We start from the raw sequence: 14,970 nt of genomic DNA on the forward strand, positions 1-14,970 counted from the left end.
TAGCTTGTTGCAGCTTCTTTAATTTCATCTTAATTTTCTTTGTCTTCGTTGAAAAACCTTTATTTTCTGCATTCATCGTCTTTATTGTTATTTTAAAAACCTATTGATTAGATATTACTTTTGGCTTCTAGTACAAATAAGAATATTGTTTCATGTTAAATATGACTTAAAATTACGGTTTTCGTTATCAGGTAACATTAATCGAGGTATGATTGTATAATAAATAATAATTACAGTAAGCGTAATTTAAGTTTAAATGGAATTAATTAATTACCCTTAAATAAGAGCAATTATCTATACTTTATTTTGTCAGATATACTTCAGTCGATAGCCTTTTGGTCGAAAGTTATTTAGTTAATATTATTTTATTTTATAATTTTTTGTCAATATTTAATTTTTGTTTATACAAATTTAATATTTCCATAATTTGTGAACATTTTACAAATGTATTATGAGGTCACTGTTGTTTACGTTACTGTAATTTATGAAGTGCTAAACAGTTATTAATAGATTACAATTTGCTGTTATTAATGTTGTTTACATAATTTTATACGTTATCATTAGTGTTAATAGCTATAACTATGTTTAGATCATTCAAAATTTAGTAGTTTAACAAAAAAAAATTGAATGATTCTACATTTTCCGAATTATCAAATTGATAAAATACACTTAACAAGTTGTATGTATATTATAACTTCTAGGCTAATGAAAATTAAGCCCTATTTTTTTTATTTACTAACTTTTTGTTAATATAATGTTTGTCCTTTTTTGAAGACATTATTTGTTCAAATTGATTTTTTGAGTTTTCCTATAAAATGAAACAAATTAAAGTGTAATGAAATTATTGAAATATTAATAAACCAATCTATAATAACTAATTTTTATTTTTTTATTAGGTTCTTTTTATACCCCTTTTTGGGTTTTTCGGCCCCTACAAATGTTTGTTGTTTTTTTGAGAATCGAAGCAACGACCTTTCGTATCCGATTTTCGTGATACAGGCGACTATGTAAATAATTTATGACTTGCAAGGTATTGTTAGGCAACTTATATATCTTCTTGTATATAAAGTAAGGATATATACACAATACACAAAAAAACTTGAGCATAACCTTGACATATATGGATACGCTAGAACCATAATTCATAATCTTCATTGATAATTAGTAAAAACAAAAAAAAGTACTTAATGTACTTTATCTTATCCAAATAATTAGAAAACATGTACTTGTTTAGTTCGTGCAGATTAACAAGTAACGTAGCTATTTTTAAAAGGCCCTGGCACAACGCGATTTTCGTTTTAAGAATCGAACGAAATAAGCACGCATCGGTATTTTTCATTATTTACTTTAGTCAGAAAGAGGGGAATTACCGTGTGAGTCATTGAAAATATATAAACTGTAAGTCCCCTTCGTAGCGAAATCGCTTTCAATTTTATCGCGACGCGAATGTGAGGACACACGCAACGGCGGACGCACGGCAAGCAGCCAGACATCAGTTGGTTCCATTGTCGAATAGCTTGACGACGACGTCGTTGCAAATAATACACTATTAATAAGTTGTTGTTCAGTTTACTCATTTATTTGGATTACAATACTCCTCGCACCGTAAGTATCCAGTAGTTAATCTCAATATTCAGTTGTCTAACTAAAAAAATGTGGTAGTATGTAATCTAAGGTATACGTACTAAGCTCTAGTAACTATTTACCTTTCAAGAAAATCTCGTGTTGTGCTAAACCGCGTTATTTAGAAATAAGAATTAAAACATAATTAAAAAAGATTATTAGAAAAATAACATTACGTAACAAAACTGTATGCAGTCAGACCTAGTTTAGCGATTAGAATGCGTTCATAAAAGATAGCGTATGTAGACGATAAGAGAGGGAGCTAAAAATTCCTAAATTTATGGACGCAACAAATTTTTAGACAACTGAATCAGATAACTTCGTCAACTGAATCAACATCAGGTGGTATGGCCTATCAAAATTAATCCCTTAACTTACCAACCAAATTAAATGGTAATTCCTCTTTCCTATATATTTCCTAAAAAATTGCAATAATGCCCAATTAAGCATGTTTAAAAGGTCACATTAACATATATCAATAAATAAATTTAATAATTGAACGAGGTCTGACTATAATCTAATTTAAATACTAATGAAAACATATATAAAATTGTCATAATTTTGCAGCTTACTCTTTTGTTGGTAAACATTCTATGTCAAAATTGAGTTTTTTTTTTAATTTTAATATTTGTGATAATATTTTATGATATTCTTTATACAAATTTAAATTATTTTTCACAAATATTAAATTTTAATATTATTTAAATTATTATATTTCTTTTTCACGTTTAGTAGTTTATAAACTTCAAATTGCGGTAGGTCCATTTGGGAGTTAAAAGATCTAGTGACTTCTCCAAAGTTTGTGTCTTTACAATACAATATTCAGACATGTATGAGAGGTTTGAATGTAATATTTTAATCATGTTACAAATGAAACGGTTTATAAAAGTACCGTGTTTATTTCAAAATTAATATTTACTATGTAGTTTATGTATTTAACCTGTTGCTATACTAAAGTGTTTGGTCAAGCCACATAAAGAATATCAATTAATCAAGTTTCAAACAGTATTGACGGAACTGATTGCCCGCACTATGCGAGGTATTACTGTAAAAAAATTGTAATATTGTAAAGAAAGTACGACAAGCTTAGAAAATTCATCAAAATGTAATTGATGAAAAGTCTTTGGTAAACAACAAAAAGGAGCATATTTTATTTTTTGTAAATGGGATTGTCTTTATGACAATAATATAACTAGTTTTGAGATTGTTTTAATAATAATGCTTTTAATACGGATATTACTGAAATTTGTATAAATGTTTAATATTTTTATTATATGATGTATAAATTGATATTATTCAGAAGCAGGTTAGCAATAATAATTGTTCTAAATTTATGGATAAATACTCGAGATTTTCAATGGAAATATTTGAGATAAGACCAAAAATATTATCAATTTATCCGTTCGTGTCATTTCACACGTTTGCACTAAAATAATAGTAAATATTTATTTATACACAAACAACTAAAATGTTTCAACTAAACTAAACTTGTTTTGAAAGATCAGTGCTTTAAACGAGACTTTCAAGAGTCCATTTGAATCTATATTCGAATTCGTTATTAAAGGGTAAAATTGTTTTCTCGTATTCTTTTGATTTGCTGAAAGTCGTCTTGAACTTGAAGCAAATTGAAACTAAACGGAAGCATTCCGCGCGAGGATCGAATATATCGAAAGTAATTTAAAACTTAATAAGTAGGTCGACAATTGCGAAACTCCCGTTGTTCACTTTCCTTTATTATATGAAGAGGAAACTGGATATTCGCGAGCATTTTTATCATCGAGAATTTCTGAATATCTAATATTCTTATAATGGTTTTCTATGTCAATATATTAAACACGAAAAAACTTGCTCTCTATCAAACCTTGACCTTCGACAACACATTTCCTGCTTACATAGATAAGACATGAACATTTTTGAATTAGTTTATTCTAATCTTAATTCAAAATTACTTAAAATATTGACATATGTTATAGTTTTTTTATGTACAGCAATGCTAGAGGCATCAATTTCACACTGTTCGAAACCGCACTAATCGAGGACTTGAGAATAGCAAAAAATGCACAGAGAGAAACTTGACTGTGTAGAGAAATAAAATCTATGTCCAATTTTTATAAATGATTGTTTTCAAATTTTCAAATATCCGTACTAATCGAAACCTTACTATACTAAGTATGTTTGTATTTTTGTTTTAATATTATACAATATTAAATATCTTAATTATCAAATAAATAATAGGTTAAATAAATAATTAATTCCAAGAAACAATGACTTGTAATTAATTTTTGTAACTAAATCTAATCTATCGCACTTTATCTGGAACATATGTACTGTAACAAATATTTCAAATAATTGAATTATTATCAACGTCTCATAAATTAAATTCGAAAGATCTGATAATATACAAGGCGTATTGATAAATAAAATTGTATAATAACTAAATAATATTATAAATATATTTACAAAATTTGTAAATTTCTAATCCTTTTCTATTGTCTAAATTTATTATTGAATAATATAGCATTATTTTGACGCAAGGACTATGTTTGTATAGTCCTTGCGACCTTGTCCTTGATGATGCTATCTAAATCCCTCGATTATACAAACCTCGTTTTAAGGAAATATGAACACATAACAATACATTGTACAAAATGAGAGAATTGCTGAGAATTTAATTTCATTATTATAATTAAAACATTTTATATATGCCAATTAACTAAATGCAATTTATGTTTCTATATAAATTATATATTTTAATGAAATATTAATAACTTAAATTTGTTTTTATCGTGTAAAAATATATGCGGTAAATATGAAAAATCAGAAGATTGTTGACATTGAAACGAAGTATAATTAATACGATAAGCATGTAAATCATTAGTTTTATTTTTATATTATATACAGTGGAACCTCGTTTAGCGAGCACCTCACACAACAAACATTTCGCTTAACAAGCAAAATAAATTGTAAAAAACATGGCTCAAAATGAGACGCATTGTCGTATTACATTACTTTATATGGAGAAAATTGTTTCACTATACGAGTAAACATCCGAAAATCTCGGAACGGATTATATTCGTTAAGTGAGGTTCCACTGTATATAAATTCAAATATATGAGTATAATATAAAATATGTTAACTGAAACATTGTTTGTTCACTGTCAATTTCTGACTACACCTTTATTTCCTTGAGTAAGACTAGATGCTGAAATGTCCCTTGTTGCAGGATAATTTAAATCTTGAATTTTAGTTTCTAGACAGTTTACTAGGATATATTGTTTGTGTATATGTTTTATAAAATTAAAAATTTCATGACACCTCTGTAAAACTCGAAACGCTCTCGTCGATTATATATTTTAATCTCTAAATTAAATCGAGATGTAGTTTTCAGTATCGGAAATAAGTTAATCAACTTATAGACAATAGTTATTTATGAGATTGTGAATGCAGTGATTATTATTGTTATTAGTTATTCACGAGGAATTGCATTCCAATGATTTGGCTCCACTTTGATTTTGTGGATTTACGTTATAGATTGCTTTTTAATAGGATTACAGAAAAGCCATCTGCAGAATATCCTAAGGGCTATTACCACCAAAATGACTTGTAAGATATTAATGCTCATAGGGTGATATCGTTCCAATATACATTGTTTCCAAATACTACAGTTAAAGTATTTAATTATTCTTTATTATTGAAAGCCAGATGACACTATTTTTTTCATTAATCTTTATAATATGATTAATATAAACAGTTGTGCAATGGTTTCATACAGTGAGTATACATTTAACGTACGATAATATGAATATCATTATTTACAGCACGCTAATCGTTCTAACATACAAATATCCGTGTGTACGTACAATGATGTCACTTAAACTGGTTTAGGTTGTGCACAGAGTAATAATATTGAGCATTTAATATATGTTCAATTTATATTGAGACCTTGACTAATTTTATCTCAAATTGATGAAAAAAATAATTTATTCGAAAGTCAAGTAAAATTCTAATATTTATTCAGTTAACGTACGGAATTTTCTATGCGTTAACTGAATCCTGTAATCATTTTATGAATATATTCATTTTATGTTCAAGTGTAGAGTCTGGTTTTAGAGTAAAAAAAATAATAACACAATCTGACTGATATATGTCTGGTACTTCCCTGTTCATGATGATAAAGTGAACTTACATATGAAGGTCGAGTACGTTCATGCCCACAAATTTATATAAATTTTATTTCTTATCTGATTAACGTACATTCGGTTAGCGTACATAAATGTATGTACATATTAACTGTGTGCTGACTAAATAAATTTGATAGCTAACCTATTTTATGTAAATATTTATCTTTTGTGTTTATAAATGTTAATTATTTAAATAAGAACAAAAATTGAAATAAATCAATAATTGTTTTCGACTAAATAACTTGTACTATAATAACTATAATAATATTGTGTCTATTAATAGAAATGAGGAAAATTCTAATCTAATTTAAATGAAATTAAACCAATGTTTGTATGATTATTATTTAAGAAAAATTTAATCTTAATCTTAACTGCTTTTCGGTTTCATAACGTATGTAACTTGTCTATTAATAGGACTATGATCTAGTTCGTTGGCCCAGATAATTGGCCTAAACATTGATCCATTATTAGCTTTGAAAATGCTGCTTCTCACGTAATCGAAAGTAAATTGAATTTTAAATATATAAAATAATATTTTGTTATTTATTTTAGTATTAAATTAATAATATTTTATCGAATTTGCACTTTCAGATGGAAACGCCGGATAAAGCGTTCGTCGAGTCGCAGATAAATGACTTTATCTACTACTTCCTGAGGAAAATCGAAGAGAGATTTATGTTTTACTTGAATATACTGGAGGGCAATCCCACCGGAAGTAAACCCGTGAGCTTAACGGGAAATGTTTTGGCAGGCGCCGCTGCGATCATACCGTCTGTTGGGAAAGCCGTGAGCGAAGGGATTAAACAGAGCGATGTCTTCATGGCGAAGAAAACAGACAAGGACGATGCATTCGTCCTGGCCGACATCATTTACTATCACCGGAACAACAGTGAAGAGGTGAGGAACATCTTGATCGAAGCTTCTTACGAGATCTTCTGCTGCTACGAGATGCAGTTTCTGCGGTTGACCTGCAACGGAGGTCCAACTAGAGCCATGCAGAAGTTGGGAGATGATGCAGCTCAACGCTACATCAATTATCTTAAGAAAAACAAATGCGAGTCTATCAACAATGAACTTGTTATCAAGAGTATCGTTTTCGATAATTCAACCTTCCTGAATAACTTAGGTATTATTAAAATGGGACACACGGTTAAAGATGAGCGAAACAATTCGTGGAAAAGCGCTAAGATTTACACGAAAGTTGGTTTGTACGATAAAGCCACGAATACCTTCTACAAAAACAAGAAGTCGAACACCTCAGCTTATGGGCACAGATTAAGGTTTTCCTATGAATCTAATGAAGACATCATCTACGATTGGGAAAAAGACGACGTTGTCTACAATTACAATTATATAACCAATATTAGCAATTTAGAAACTGATTTCGATGAGATTCTCAAATATATACTTTTGAAAGATCCAGAAGAAGCTGCGAAAGTGGATAGAGAAAATAAGCACGAGGAAACTTTGAATGCTTTGAACGATAATCACGAGGAAGCTAAAGATGACCGAGTGGTAAAACATGTTGAAGCCAAAGAACATCGTGAGGAGATTCTTACAGATCTGAAAACGGAGACGCAGAAAAATCACGTCGAAGTTACAACTTTACTTACTACGATCGCCGAGAAACAGAACGAAATCGTGCAAAACGAGGAAGCATTAAAGAACGAACTAAGCAATAAGACAAGTCTAGTAGTCGTTGAGGATATTGTACAGCAGAAAATCAAAGAGAGAGAGGCTGATGATCCAAAGATTGTTATTAAATTAGATAGAGAAGGTATTGAGAGGGAATTGAAAAAACTGGATTTTACCAATAGCAGTGATTTTAAGAAGATTAAGGATAAAATAAGAAAATTTAGATTTTAATTGATTGTCATATAATTATTATTATGACCGCTTGTGATAAAGTAAATTTTCTTGAATTTTTAAATGTTTTGTACTATTTATGTAAATCTGTATTGTGTTCCTTATGTATTCAATTTTTATGAATAAAAATAAATTAATGACTTTCTATTCAATTTTAATAGAATCACTTAGATTTGATTTTGTTACAAAATTGAGACGATATTTAGATTATGCAATCTATTCTGTTTGGAATATATTTCAATCATGTACGACGATGCGTGCAACGTTGATAATTCCATATATCAAAGTAGAGCTCTTCAGTACAACAATTACTCAAGACATCAATACATTAACTTGAAGTACACTTTTATAATTAGAAAAAATATATGAATTTGCATAGTTTTTACTTAATATTTTTTCAACTACTTTTAATTAAAATATTAAATAATTATATTTTTGTATAACCGTACTATGCGAGGTATTGCTGTATTTTGTTTATTTCAATTTATTGATCATGTTATAAAGTTTATAAATGATTCATTTGGTTAAGTAATACCCAACTATTGTGACTAATATAAACAGATTTGTAAATGTGGTATTCTTCATAATACAAACGGATTTAGAAATGCACTTTGTATAAAGTATGGATCAGTTCAATATGCATTACATGCTTTTATGACATCCTTTTCAAATACATGTGATTATATTAGTATTACAGTCGGAAAGCTCTTCATTTATCCGATCGGCATTGAGAACAAATATACACACATTCGATTTGATGTAATAAAATAAGGAAAAAGGCAGCAAGAAAATACGTCGAGAACAAAAATGTTTGCTTTTCCAGGGTATTTTCATTTTTCTTTTCTTTCTTAGCACCATTATTTTGTCCTTTACTTTTTTTCTTTCTCTTTCGAAGGCTTTTATCCTTATCGTTCTCTATACACCCGTATGTACATGAGTCCAGACAAGCAGTGAGTGTAATTCGGGGACCCTTTTACGCGTTCGTAATTCCAGCACGTAAATTCAATTCATCCGTAAATATCATATTCGCTATAAAACTTGGGAACATCCAGTATGAACTTATAAAATGTTCTGCCCTTCCACATCGATAAAATATTTCTCTTATTTAACAATAAGAAGATACATTCCAATCACCAAAGTAGCGTCTTCAAAATAACTTTATTGTTTCATACATAATGAAAACTAAAGAAGACAAAGAACACTTTACAAATAAACACAAGAAAACTTACGAATATTTTATTTCGCTTTCGTGGAAATAATAATAGTCCATTATAATGTTATATACAATTTTTTTGGTAAATGGGAAACTCAACATCAATGAGAATTAAGTATGGTATTAGGTAATAAATAAATGTAATTACATAACTATTTAAAAATCATTGGTTTTAGCTAATAAAACGAATAAACTGAAATATCTTGGTTTTAAATGAATATTTTATGAAAAGTTCAATTTTATAGTTATGTAAATCGGTTAAAAAGGACCACTTGCTGATTTTTATATGAATATAAACGATATATTTAATTTCTTTATTTGTTTCGTTTTTACATCTTACATTTTTTGTCATTAATAAATGGTGTTATTTTTTGTATATTTTTATAATTTATCAAATAATTGTAAGTGTTAGTGTTAGTTATTCTAATGATATTGTAAATATAATTTCCTTGTAAATATTTTTTGAAAATCAATAAGTTAGAAGAGGAAACTCGTAAAATTCGAGAGGCAATTAATTGAACACATTAAATTGATTCATCAATTATTTTTGGCAATGAAGCTGTTATAAAAAACCCAAATCGAGAACGTTTTAATCGGTAGTGGTTGTGACTTAAATTGAATAATCCAACCATCAGTAGAACTGTGTTAAAATTCTTCTTTTGATCTTCGTACATTGTAATAGCTGTTGCAAGATTCTTTGATTTGGCATCTCTTCTTTATAAATTGTGTTAAAATTTTCCATTTTGAAATTACAGCGGTGACTTATATTTTTCCTAAAAAAAAATAATTTTTGGTCTTCAAATTGCAACTTAACTAAAAAGCAATAACTGTCAAATATGTTATGTTATTTAGTTATTAATATAAATAAGACCCATATAATGAATATTGACAGTTACTTTCGAAACTCTAGATTATCTAAGATTTTCTTTCAAATGTATACCATACTTTCGGAGAGAGGGTATATTATATATGTTGACTACTTTATACATTCAAATTAATTATTGTCACAGTTCAATTTAAAACTTCGTCTGTGCGATTTTGTCACTGCTCGCTTTAGACTCTGCCCTTTTATTTGCTCGCTTTTATCCTGCGTGCTTTCGTTACGGCGCCAAAAATTGAACATAAATAATACAAAAGTTGTCTTTATATTATATATAATTTTTTTAAATGAGTGAATCTTCGAATAAAATTGTAAGAAGAAAGATATAGCTTATTTCCAATTGCATCTGGGGTATTTCAATGAAGTGTGCTCGAACATTGAATATTGCCTCAAAGAAGACTAGAAGTTGGCGAATATTTTTTCGCTACTTATTAAAAATTCGCTACAAAATAAAAAAAATCAAATCATCATAATGGTAACTATCCACCGGGAAATGTTATCCATTTAATGTCAACCGCGATCTTAAATTTACTCAACGAACACGACATACGACATAAAAGAAGTTTTATATATTTAATTTAATTTAAGACTTGTTTCCGTCATTTCAGACTTATTTGGAATGAGATTAAAAAAAAATATTTAAAATAAACAAGGACGTGCATGAGCACATTATAAAAAACGCTAAAAAAGGAAATGAATACTTGCAACGGTGGAATAAATTCATTAAACGAGAAATGGAAAATGCGACAAAAGTTTTATGTTTCTACTGCAATAAAATACGATATTATCAGTACAAAAATAAAAGTAAAAACTAACACGAAATTCAAGAGGTAATAGCTTCATATACAAGTGTTTTCTACTATTTATGCGCAACAAATATGATTATTAAATCCAATAACTGCTGCAGTTACGTGACTCACATATTCTGTAATGAAATAATTCAATAATGCCTCGATTACATTATTATATCATTAGTGCAACTGAATTTTCAGTGCATAATAGAATTGTAACAAAATGTATCATATATTCATCGATTCTGATGGTTTTGCATGGAATTGACACATTAATTAATATTCATTTATGGACATATAACTTTGACATGGATCATCTTAAATACAGCAATACCTCGCATACTACGGGTAATCGGTTTCGCTGTTTAAAACCATACAAAATACAGCACTACCTCGCATCCAACGGTTTCGACATCCAACATCCTGGACTATTTGAAGTCGCACTAACGCGATCATTTATTTATAATAAAAATAATATGTTCTGTGTTATTTTTTAGAATTTCGTTTTCAAACCGGATTATAGTGAATCCGGACTAATCGTAACCGCAATATGTGAGTTTTTGTTGTAGATTCCACGTACATCCAAGCTATATTTTCACAGTAAACAATGGGATACATCTCTAAAAGAACTATCTCTTGCTTGAAGGAGTTCCTAACTCCGTGTATCCGACTTCTCTTTCAATCCTCGACGAGGTCTGACATACATATATAGTGCGCTTTCAACCCTCCATTCTGTTAAAATATAAAACCGAGCACTTGAACTCTTTCGCAGTGTTTACTCCTTCTCCATTCCGCAACTTTGATTATTTTCATAAGTTTCAAACACTAACAGCTCTCTCGTGGTCATATCCAGAGAATCATATTATATATATTAAATGAATGCAGTATTTATTTTTGTTAAGTGATGTACTTAGTATAAATCAGAAAAATGGATCACTTATAATATTATATTGATTTTATATTATTTCAAAATTTATCCTGTTCATACCATTTATATTCAGGAATCGTAAGTAATAAATAATAAAAAAAATTAATGCTATTATATCTTATAGCCACATGAAATATCAAATATCATGTTCGGTTTTGAGATTTAATAGGTGATTTGATTGCAAATAGCATTGAAAATTGTATGTCATAAAGTAGTTGGAAATAACTTCAGTTCTCGAATGGCATTCCAATTGAATGATTTTAGCATCTGAAATAAAAACTATACCAATTTCTATTGCATTTGTAGTAAACTGATTCTGATATTAAATTAATGTAATTTAAATATTATTCAAATTTCAAGTTTAATATAATATAAGAAATACAGGTATTTGGTTATATAAATATCCCGCACTGCTTGAAATCGCACTAACCTAGGACATTAAAACCGTTTGAAAATAAACAGTACACAAATATCATCTTCTACTCTGGTTTGAAAATTTTAAATCAAATTTTAATTAATCAAAATAAAACTATTTTTTTTACATTATACAGTCAAGCCTCTTTTTGTGCAATTTATAAACATAAAGAGGTTTAAAAGTTGTTTTAAACAGTATTGAATATTGATGGAACAGAGTATCTGCAGTATGCGAATTTTTAAGTAATGTACCATGATATTAATCACTGAATATGTGTTTATATAGAATTGACTGGTTTGTTTCACAAAAAACGTTTTTTCACATTATACAGTCAATCCTCTTTTTGTGGGATTTATTATAAAACGTTTAAATTCCTTGATTAGTCCTGTTTTAAACAGTTTCGAATATTGGTGGAACAGATTATCCGCACTATGGGAGGTATTGCTGTAAAGTACCATGATATTAATCACCGAATATGTGTTTATATAATATTTACTTGTTTGTTGCACTATTCATACATTATTGTAATAATAATTGTTGATAATATGGCAAGTATAATATATTTTTTTGTAAGATTATGTGAAATGTAATTTAAAAAAGCTTACCTGTAGATATAAGACAACTTTGCACACTATAGTGCCAAAGAACCATGTAAGAGTGACGTCCCAAATGACACTAGGTGGTAGACATAGAATGAGCACCAAGAAATCGGCCACAGCCAAATTAACGATCAGGTAATTAGTAAAAGTCCTCATTCTGCGGTTGCGTCTTATAGCAGCCACAACCAACGTGTTTCCAATTAATCCAGCAACGAAGACCAGTCCATGGCATCCTATGAGCACCCACGTCCAGACTTTCGGGTATATAAAAGCCTCAATTTGCTTTAGGTACTCCTCCTCGTCAATGATCCGAATGTTCGTTTCATTAATCGAATAAGTAGCATTCAAATCCCTCTTAACAACATGTTTATTCAATTGCGAATTCTCTCTCACCTCGCACAAAAGTCTATCCAAGTAGTTGGAGAATTGATTACATTCGGATCTATCATCTTCAATTTTAGCCGCTTTGTAACTAACGATGAGCATAAATAAAACCACCAATTCGTAAGACATCTTCACAGGAAATCTCTGTTGCCTTCGACTCAATTAAGGCACGTCATCGTAAATCATCTCTGCAACAAAACAGAAAATATAGATTCAATAAACAACTAATATTTATTTTATTCGAAACTATTTCCAGCTTTGTCACGTCTTCCGTATGCAAACATTTATAAATATCTCAATTTATTAACCATGCGAAAATCAACCGGAGATTTATTGGCAAAGTGTCGTAAGCCAAATATATATATGATAACAAACACCGAAGATTGCGTTTCCAATAAATTGTTATTAATAAATCATTTTCCAAAACATGTAATAAAACTCTCCGGCAACTTTATTTTTGCTGCATGTAACACATACGCAGATCCATAAATATTTCAGATTTATAACTTACATAATTAATGGTACGTGCATTTTCAATTCCGCGTTTCCGATTTCACTAAATTCCATTTTTTTTTTGTTTGTTTAGGAAATTGATTCATCAATCAGAACGTTGTTTTCTTTTCAATCACGGCCTGTTTTGAGCAAACAATGTACTTGTTGTTTTACGACTAATTTATCAATGTTTTGAAAAAATATTATGTTTTATAAATTCCATATTGTAATATAAAAATATAACCATAAAGATTTTACATATTTCAAACTGATCACTCACTGTTAAGTATTATATTAAGTAATAAATACAAGTAATTTACTTTGTACGAAATCTATTTTGAACTATATTTTCGCGTTCTTTTTTAAGGCTTCAAGTTTAATAAATTATCAAAAATTTGAATATATATTTTTCTGTACATATGTTTTTCGAAGAAGAAAGAAAAAAACTAAATTTTCAGAAAATTATACAATTATAGCAGAAAGTTCTACTTGTTATATTGTTATAAACATAAATTATATATATTTATATAAATCTCGTCGGTTTGTTTAAAATTAGATATTTTCGCAAATGTGAAAATCTTGAAAAATAATGCATTTTAAATCTTTTTTATCTTTATAAACATTTTAATTTTAAATTATAAGATATGTTAATTGAAAAAGTATAAGAAAAAAAAAACATTTGTTGTGTCCAACCATTATTATTGTAATTGTTATTATTAGCATAATGTATTAACGAACTAGAGACATCCAAGGCGTCTCTTAGTCGCATTATTATATAAAAATAAACATAAGTATAAAGGAATCTTTACCGTGATTCCAGTTCGATACACTTTAATATAAACAAAGGGGACCAAGCGTAAACATTCCCATCGATACTCCTATACCTTTATACCGAATTCAAGTCCTTATTATAAACACATAAAGATCGTTACATGTACAATTGTAATCGATCATCTTATTCATAAAAACAAATGCATAGGAATTTGTCCCGGTCTTATAATAAACAAAACCACCGATGCCGATTCCCGTGGGAACGCTTAGTCATCAATATAAACAAACCCTACTCCCGATCACAACTCCCACCCCGTATTAATAAGAATTAACTTTGGAAGTAGAATAACTATTTAGAATTAGTCTCAGTAAAACGTTTATATGATGAGCATAGTCTCAGTAAAACCCTCAAGACTGATATAGTCTCATAAAAACCTAAGACGAGCATAGTCTTAGATGAATCTCAAATCGACCAAGTAACGAATAAAGTTATGTAAAACCAATTGAATTATTTAATTCCCAACTACTGAGACTCCACAACGACAACACCAGAATTCCATCCGTCCACCGTCATATTCTTATTAAATTTGAATTAGAACTTTTGTTTTACTATTTAAAATATACAGGGTGGCCCAATTGAACTGAAACTTTCAGACCGCTGTATTTTTTTTTTATTTGAAATTGTATTTTATTGAACTACAAGCAAAAAATATTGCAAAACATTTAAATTTTTCGATATGACCGCTTTTAGCGTGTCCTATGGCTCTGAGTTAGTCGACAAGCGAGTGGCACGCTGCACGAAAGAAGGGTTTTCTTGAGCACATCAA

At 28.9% G+C, this 14,970-nt stretch overlaps 2 protein-coding genes across 3 annotated transcripts in view; one reads left to right on the plus strand and one right to left on the minus strand.

The window, feature by feature from the left end:
- Window positions 1-14,970, minus strand: part of LOC108567943 (orexin receptor type 2-like) — a 42,898-nt gene that overhangs the window by 15,487 nt on the left and 12,441 nt on the right. Inside the window, exon 2 of the mRNA XM_017928760.1 lies at window positions 12,503-13,068. Coding sequence (XP_017784249.1) covers window positions 12,503-13,009 — 507 coding nt within the window. The 5' untranslated portion in view covers window positions 13,010-13,068. The remainder of the gene's footprint in view (window positions 1-12,502; window positions 13,069-14,970) is intronic.
- Window positions 1,274-7,714, plus strand: LOC108567942. 2 transcript variants are annotated; one of them, XM_017928758.1, is made up of 2 exons: window positions 1,274-1,605; window positions 6,396-7,714. In XM_017928758.1, the coding sequence occupies exon 2, from the start codon at window positions 6,396-6,398 to the stop codon at window positions 7,668-7,670; it is 1,275 nt and encodes a 424-aa protein (XP_017784247.1). In that variant the 5' UTR covers window positions 1,274-1,605; the 3' UTR covers window positions 7,671-7,714. The 2 variants fall into 2 exon arrangements, with proteins under 2 accessions (XP_017784247.1, XP_017784248.1); XM_017928759.1 differs by lacking the exon at window positions 1,274-1,605 and adding an exon at window positions 1,620-1,675.

The sequence above is a fragment of the Nicrophorus vespilloides genome, unplaced genomic scaffold (assembly GCF_001412225.1).
Source record: "Nicrophorus vespilloides isolate i.1.1-1 unplaced genomic scaffold, Nicve_v1.0, whole genome shotgun sequence".
NCBI classification, from domain to species: Eukaryota; Metazoa; Arthropoda; class Insecta; order Coleoptera; family Silphidae; genus Nicrophorus; species Nicrophorus vespilloides.